At 31.3% G+C, this 8,354-nt stretch overlaps 1 protein-coding gene across 1 annotated transcript; it reads left to right on the top strand.

Annotated features, from left to right (window-relative positions):
• The first annotated feature begins 293 nt into the window (after window positions 1-293).
• LOC112713058 (tubulin-folding cofactor C-like) lies at window positions 294-2,787 on the top strand. Its single transcript, XM_025765827.1, has 2 exons — window positions 294-755; window positions 2,329-2,787. Exons 1-2 carry the CDS (start codon window positions 294-296, stop codon window positions 2,785-2,787), a joined length of 921 nt encoding a protein of 306 aa, XP_025621612.1.
• Window positions 2,788-8,354: the final 5,567 nt, after the last annotated feature.

An 8,354-nucleotide genomic window follows, 5' to 3' on the forward strand; every position in this document is an offset into this window, starting at 1 on the left:
CTATGACTCGAACATTAAACTAAACACGCAACCTTCATAGTTTAATTTTTTCAACTGTACAGTAACTTGAAGGGATAAGCACTTTTTTCGTCCTTAAGGTCTTGGGCCAAAATCAAAATCGTCCCCGACTTTTTTTCTTATTAAAATCATCCTCAACGTTACAAAACGTTAAAAAATCATCTTTTTGTCCAGGAACAACATTTTGTGGACAATTTTACCCTTACATAAAAATTTAATTAATGTGGTGTCATTTGATTTTAGTAACAGCAAGTGCAGAGGGTAAACCGTAAATGATGGAAGAAAGCAAAGAAGAAGCAGAGGCAGCACTGCAAAAGAAGTACTCGTCAATCGTGGAACAGCTCAACAAACGCCACCAATCCCGTTCAGACAATAACAACGAGTCGGAATCATCTTCATCCCCTGCCTTCGAGTCCACATCATCCTTCCTCACCCGATTCTCGAACCTCAAATCCTCCATCGAATCCCAACTCACTCACTCACATTCCGTCTCCTCTTCCGACCCATCGCAGCTCAAACCCCAATTTGAGCAAATCTCAACATCAATCTCCCATTTGCAGAAGCTTGTTGCAGAAAATTCCTACTTCCTTCCCTCCTACGACGTTCGATCCTCCCTCAAAACCATCGCCGATTTGACACACACCCTAGAAACCCTCATCTCCCAGTTTTTCCCTAAGAAGAAGTTCTCCTTCAAGAACAAGGCTGCCACTAAGAAAGACACTACCAACAACAACACTGTTACTCCATGAACGGACTTTTTTTGTGTGGTTTAGAATTCACAAATAAACTCTCGTTGCAATTATAGTTTCTAAGCCAACAATAATCTTTTCATACAAAAGTTTGGTTGTCACAAGTAATAAACCCCTAAAATTAATAACTGAAGTATTCAAACCTTGGGTTGTCTCTCAGGGAATTGCAGGGAAGTGTTATTGTTATTGGTTATGAGTTGTATATTTGGGGTTTTGAATAAAGGAACAGGGAAAAGTAAATTGCAAGGGAAATCAAATGACAAAGAGGTCTTGACAAGGTTTGGTGGTCAAGGATCTCTATCCTCATCACTAACCACAACATGAGAATTGGCAAGGATCAATCCCATTAAATCATCCTCTAACTAGTAGTAAAGGAAAGTTAAGTGAGCTATATCAATCCAAGTCCATAAGTCTTAGCTCTCCACCAATTCAATTAGTGAGAACTAGAGTTAATGGCTCCAATAATCAATTACTTGGACATTAGTAACTCAAGAGTTCCTAAGTTACCATCCCAAGCCAAGAACATGAAAGTCTACTCTAACATCCTTCCAAGCATTTTATCAAGCACTTGGTAGGCACAATATGGAAACATAGAAAACTAACAAGGGAAATAAATCTAAACAACCAATTGTAAGCATCAATGATAACAAATAAAAGAAGAAGCAATAAACATGAAATACCTCTAATTGCATTAATAAGGGAAATCGAATCTAACATGAGAATTCATAAACCAAATTGTCAACATAAAGTGATCAACAAGGAAAATAAATAAACTAGAATGCTAGAACAAATAAAAGTAGAAGAGAAACTAAATTAAAAGAACATTGAACCTAGAATTGAGAAGAAATAAATCTAAAACTAAGAAAAATCCTAAAACCTAGAGAGAGGAGAGAGCTTCTCTCTCTAGAAAAACTACATCTAAAACCCTAAATTGTGAATAATGATTGAATGAATGATGGATCCTCCTCTCTACAACCTCTAATCTGTGTTTTCTGGGTCGAAAACTGGGTCAAAAACAGCCCAGAAATCACTGGGGGCGATTTTTAATACGCTGAACTTTTCGCAAATGTGCGCATACGCGTGATGCACGCGTGCGCATCGTCTAACTATAGAGCAACCATGGCAAATTATATATCATTTTGAAGCTCCGGATGTTAGCTTTCCAACGGAACTGAAACCGCCTCATTTGAACCTCTATAGCTCCAGTTATGATCGATAGAATACGAAGAGGTCAGGGTTGACAACTTAGCAATTTCTTCAATTTCTTGTATTCCTTCCACTTTTGCATGCTTCCTTTCCATCCTCTAAGCCATTCCTGCCCTATAAACCCTGAAACCACTTAACACACATATTAAGGCATCAAATGGAAATAAGAGAGGATTAAAACTAGTGAATTAAAGGCCAAAGAAGCAAATTTTTAATCATATCACAAAATCAGGAAGGAAAATGTAAAACATGCAAATTCTATAAATAAGTGTGAGAATAGTGGATAAAATCCATTCAATTAAGCACAAGATGTACCACGAAATAGTGGTGCATCACTCCACAAGAACCCAAGTAGCCCCTACCACTCAATCGCGACTCCCCGGGGTTCAGGAACAAATCCGGTGAGCTTTTGGTGGGTGATTTTAGGGGATTGGAGGTTGGCAAATTCACGGTGTCTGATCTCAATTCCTGCGAGGTTAGGATAATTGGTTGTGTGAGGATGCTCTTCGTTCACAGGTTGAAGGATTCTAGGGTTTACGTTGAGCCCGTGATGGGTTCAGTCTATATCGAGGACGTTGAGGGCTGCGTTTTTGCCATCGCATCACATCAGATTCGGATCCATGCTGCAACAAGGAGCGATTTTTACCTGAGAGTTAAGAGCAGGCCCATAATCGAGGACAGTAATGAGGTGAGATTTGTGTCGTACTACTTGCGCTACGAAGGGATCAAAGAGGATCTTTGTGGTGCTGGTCTTGATGCAGAAACTAGGAATTGGGGGAATGTGGACGATTTCAAGTGGTTGAGGGCAGTGTAGTCTCCAAATTGGTTGATTTTGCCGGAAAATATAAGGGTTGGAATCGTTGATATATTCAATTCGAAAAATGGGAAGAAGGAGGGAACTGATGATGATTATGGGATGGGATGGAATTTGGGGTGGGTGAGTCAAAGAGTATGAGGAAGGGAAATTGGGGGTGGATTTGGGGTTGGGGGTGGGAGAGAGACGAAGAGATGCTGAGTGTGTGTGGGGTGGGGTTTTATTTTTTTAATATTATTTTTATTAATAGTTAAGGGTAATTTGGTCAAAAAATATAATTGAAGTAGAAAATGACGATTTTATAATGTTTTGTAATGTTGAGGATGATTTTAATAAGAAAAAAAGGTCGAGAACGATTTTGATTTTGACCTCAAATCTTAGGGACGAAAAAAGTACTTATCCCTAACTTGAATTACAGTGGAAAGAGTAACTAGACCCCATAGTTAGAAATATATAGTCCAACATTCAATAGCAAAATAATCAAATATCACACAGTAACTAATCAAATATTTTTATAACGGAATAACTTTTTTTTATAAATACAAAAAAACTAGCTACCTAACAATTAGTATATTTTTAGGGCAAATCACTATATTAAGCCAAGGGGAGAAAAAATTACAGTCCGCCAAATCAAAAACTGGTTCATGAATCAACCAAGAGCCATTTATATATAGTTCGAATCAGCCTAATTCGAACTCTAATTACATGTAATTCGAATCAAACTGATTCGAACTACTCACACACGCACACACCCACTAATTCGAATCATCCTGATTCAAATTACACCAACAGTCATTTGAATCAGGGTAATTTAAATTACACTCACACACGCTGCACATAGTAATTCGAATTGGCCAGATTCAAATTACTCATGATTTAATTCTACCAATTCTTTTATTAAAAAATTAATAATTGATTAAAAAAATTAATAATTTAAAAATTAAAAAATATATTTTATTTCATGCATTAAAAAAAGCTAACAAAATATTTAATTATGAGACTTCTTTAAAATATTAATGAGCTATCAATTCGAATTTCATACCATACTCTTTTACCCATTTTTAATAGTTCGTGAATATTTTTTAATAAATTTTTTAAATAAATTTATTTAAATTATACCACAAAAAATATTTTATTCTATACAAAATAATTTTAAAAAATAGTTTAAAAAATGTTAGGAGTACTATAAAAATTTGTAATGTTTTAATGACTTAGAACATTAAAGAAATACTCTACATAGTCAATAATAATTTAAAAATTAAAAAAATATAGTTATAACTAGTATTTACCTAAATTACTAGAATATTATAAACTTTTATAGTACTCCTAACATTTTTAAGCCATTTTTTTTAAAATTGTTTTGCATAGAATAAAAGACATTTTAAGCCATTTTAAGCCATTTTTTATGCAAAATAATTTAAAAAATGGCTTAAAAATGTTAGGAGTACTATAAAAATTTGTAATATTTTAGTAATTTAGGTAAATATTGGTTGTAACTATATTTTTTAATTTCTAAATTATTATTGATTATGTAGAGTATTTCTTTAATGTCCTAAGTCATTAGGACATTACAAATTTTTATAGTACTCCTAACATCTTTTAAGCCATTTTTTAAAATTATTTTGTATAGAATAAAATATTTTTTGTGGTATAATTTAAATAAATTTATTAAAAAATTTTTATAAAAAAATATTCATGAGCTATTAAAAATGGGCAAAAGAGTATTATATGAAATTCGAATTGATAGATCATTAATATTTTAAAGAAGTCTCGTAATTAAATATTTTGTTAGGTTTTTTTTAATACATGAAATAAAATATATATTTTTTAATTTTAAATATTAATTTTTTTAATCAATTATTAATTTTTTAATAAAAGAATGGGCAAAATTAAATCATGAGTAATTCGAATCTGGCAAATTCAAATTATTATGTGCAGCGTGTGTGAGTGTAATTCGAATTACCCTAATTCGAATTAGTGTGTGTGCTGTGTGAGTAATTCGAATCAGTGTGATTCGAATTACATGTAATTAGAGTTCGAATTAGGCTGATTCGAACTATATATAAATGACTCTTGATTGATTCATGAACCAGATTTTGATTTAGTGAATTTATGTAATTTTTTCCTCTCCTTAACTTAATACAGTGATTTGTCCATATTTTTATAGGGTTTTTGTACTTTAATTATAAATATAATATAATTTAATTATATTTATAAAATTTGATCTAAATGTGAATCTTTTGATTATATTATTTATAAATTTTAGTTTATATATATATATATATATATATATATATATATATATATATGTACTCTGTGTGCGTAGATGAGTGATTAGCATGACTAATTCTTAACTAAGTATATGTATAACGTAACTTAACAGCATATTTATTATATTATCCGAAGCAGAGCCTCATATAACGGAAGCGACCAATACACCTTCAATTTTTTGTGCATACTTTCTGTCTGAAATTTAATCTAGTTCTGCCCATGTGTATATATTATTGCAAGATGTTCACGTATGTTATTGTACTTGCTTCATTGCTTGTAATATGATATTACAATTTTTATAACTATGGAGATTTATATTAAATAATATATGTGATCAAGATTTATTGAATAAAAATATTGTGTACATCAATCATAGAAAGTCCACGAAAAATTTGCAACGAATTTTTTTTTTTTTCAGTTTGAAATAAATGAAAATATCCAATTTATCTAATTTGAATTGTTGCATCATATACAATGACATCTGTAAGTTGTCAAGCCATTTTTTCTCTCAAAAAATAAAAGCTATTTTTTTCCTTTCCTCAGCTGAACTTAGTTCATGGTGGGATTTTATTTTTAATTGAGTAAAGTGATAAATACTTCTTAAAAATTTGACTTCGAATTAATTAATTTTTAAAGAAAAAGAAGTATTAATTTAATTTTTAAGATAGTAAATCGTAGATACATTATATTTTTTTTTATTAATTTATCAACTAAAATTTAACGGTAATATTTATATGTATTATTAATTACCTTGATGTGTTTATCTATGAAAGATAATTATGTAGATAATTTTTGTTGTGAAACTTCACTTGTTTTAATGGGATTTATGATAGATAGACAGCAATTGATAAAAAAAGTATATAAAAACTCAAAAGATAATAAGTGCTTTACTGTTTAAAACTATGTCGTTTTCATGCTCATGTGACAGTAACAAAATATATACCACTGTAAATAATAAAATACATGTATGGACAATTCCATTTTATTTTATACTATTCATTGATAGAATGACATACATATTCACCGTTTGTTATTTTGGAGGACCTAATTAATACTTTTTTAAATTAATTAATTTAAGGTTAACATCTTTAAAGATCTAATTATCACTCTACTCTTTTTAATTTTTTTTTGTCAAAATTAGCCTTTTAAATGCATGTGTTATAATAAATTTTATGAGATTGAAAGCTTATTAACAAATATAAAAATATATGTTAAAATTCTTAATTTTGCTTTATTTTTTATTTTATCTAAAATTTTTTAATTTGTCTAAAATTTAAATTTTATTATTTTATATATAATTTATATATTTTATTGACAAAATAACGATATATATATATTTAAAACTTTAGTCATATTTTTTAACTTTATGTATGAAAAAAGATAAATAATTTACTTAAATATTTCATTTCTATATACCTGAAATATCACAAACTGAATCAATTAAACTAAATAAAAGCGAAAAAAAGAAAAAAATATTTCGGTTCTCATTAACAAAAAATTGTATTCCTATGTTAAATGTACTTTTTTTTATTTCTTATTTTTAACCGAGTCATTTTTCAAATATTACATCAAATAGCTTAAATTGATTATTTTACATTTTAAGATTAAATTAATTGAGTCATCCATGTTATCTTACAAATCTCAGCCCTTTCTTTTATTTATTATTAAAACCTTTTTATAATCTTAATAAAACTATTTTCAATATATATCATGTGTTTAATACACACTAATAAAAAACTAGTTATTACAGACGGATATTTCCGACGGATTTTATCCCACAGAAATATAGACGGAATTTTAGAAAATTTTTTTGTCGGAAAACAAAAAAAATGAATTAGCATAAATTACAGACAGAAAAAATCTGTCGATAATTCTATCGGAAAAATTATTTTTTTTTTTCGTGGGAAATGGTTACAGACGGATTTTCCGTCTATAATTAAATAGACAAAATGTTGCGTTTTATTAGATTATTACAGACGAAAAATCCGTCTGTAATTTAAAAATTTTCCTCGAAAAATATTGATGTAAACCTAACTTAACCTAGTGTCTCGAGCTTTATTCACAATTCACACACGTTCATTCACACTTCACACACGAGCTTCTTCCTCACGAGCTGCTCCTTCTCTGGTCGCACGAGCTTCTTCCGCCGTTCGCATCGCACGATCTCTATGTCATCCCTTGCCTCCCACGAGCTCCTTTCGCCGCCGCTCTCGTCGCGTCTGCTCCCTTGGTCACCATTCTTGCAGAGCTTTCTCCGCTGCTCTCGTCGCGTCTACTCCCTTCATCGTCGTCATCACAGAGCTCTCTCCACCGTCGCTTCTTGTCGCGTTTGCTCCCTTAGTGAGTTTCAGGTATAATCAGATTTTGTGATTTTGGTGCTTAGGGCTCAATTTTTCTATGCCAATTTTAGGTTTATCAATTTTTCTTCGCAGTTTTCTGTGCTCAGGGGATGCTGGTTACCACCTCTTCATGCTTGCTCGAACCAACAACCGTGGAGATGGTAAGTGTGTGTGAAAATAAAATTCATGCTCAATCTTGCTTAGATATTTGGATTGCTAACTGTGCAATACTTAACTGCTAACATACTAGTAGTTAGTACTAAGTACCGATGTTCCATGCTTTCGAGGTTTTCCGATTTTTGTCATAATCTAAAGTATAAGTTTCTCCAAGTAAATTTGTTACTTTGTAGCTCAAAACTCATATCTACTATACTTTATGCAGGTCTTCTTACTACTATACACAAAATATTTACATGTTGTGAATTATCGGGAGTTGTTTTTAAATGATTTCGTGATCGTGTTGCTCAGTTGTTACATGTTCAGTCTATTGCCCCTGTTTCGCAAAACCAAATGGAAAGTCTTCACCAAGAGTTTCTTATTGTGAATACACACCTATTATTTCCTCACGATTTGAGTCTATGTATAGTGAGATTGCATCAGGTATGTCCATATTTTTCTTCTGATTCATATATGAATTTGGTTTTCAATCTTATCTTAGTTTCACTGTCTTTGTAGGTTCACCAAATTTTGCAGCATGTGGAATTGTTTCAAAAAGAAAACAGGCTGAAACCAATGCCGATTATACTCTGCAAGTGAGTTTATTGTCAATTTTGCAGCATTTGCTTCAGTGTTTGTACTTGTTGGGGATCATTATCAACTGCCTCCACTTGTCCAGGTAGGTGATTACTCATGTTTCTTGTGTATAACTCTTACTACAGTAAACTCTATTAGGAAATTCATACCTGATTATTCTCAGAGCATAGATGCCCGAGAGAATGGCATGGGGATAAGTTTGTT

Source organism: Arachis hypogaea, chromosome 9 (genome assembly GCF_003086295.3).
Source record: "Arachis hypogaea cultivar Tifrunner chromosome 9, arahy.Tifrunner.gnm2.J5K5, whole genome shotgun sequence".
Classification (NCBI taxonomy): Eukaryota; Viridiplantae; Streptophyta; class Magnoliopsida; order Fabales; family Fabaceae; genus Arachis; species Arachis hypogaea.

Coding starts and splice junctions, on each gene's coding strand:
- LOC112713058 (XM_025765827.1), top strand. CDS start 294: ATGGAAGAAAGCAAAGAAGAAGCAGAGGCAGCACTGCAAAAGAAGTAC. Junction 756..2,328: donor ACACTACCAACAACAACACT/GTTACTCCATGA, acceptor GAACCCAAGTAG/CCCCTACCACTCAATCGCGA.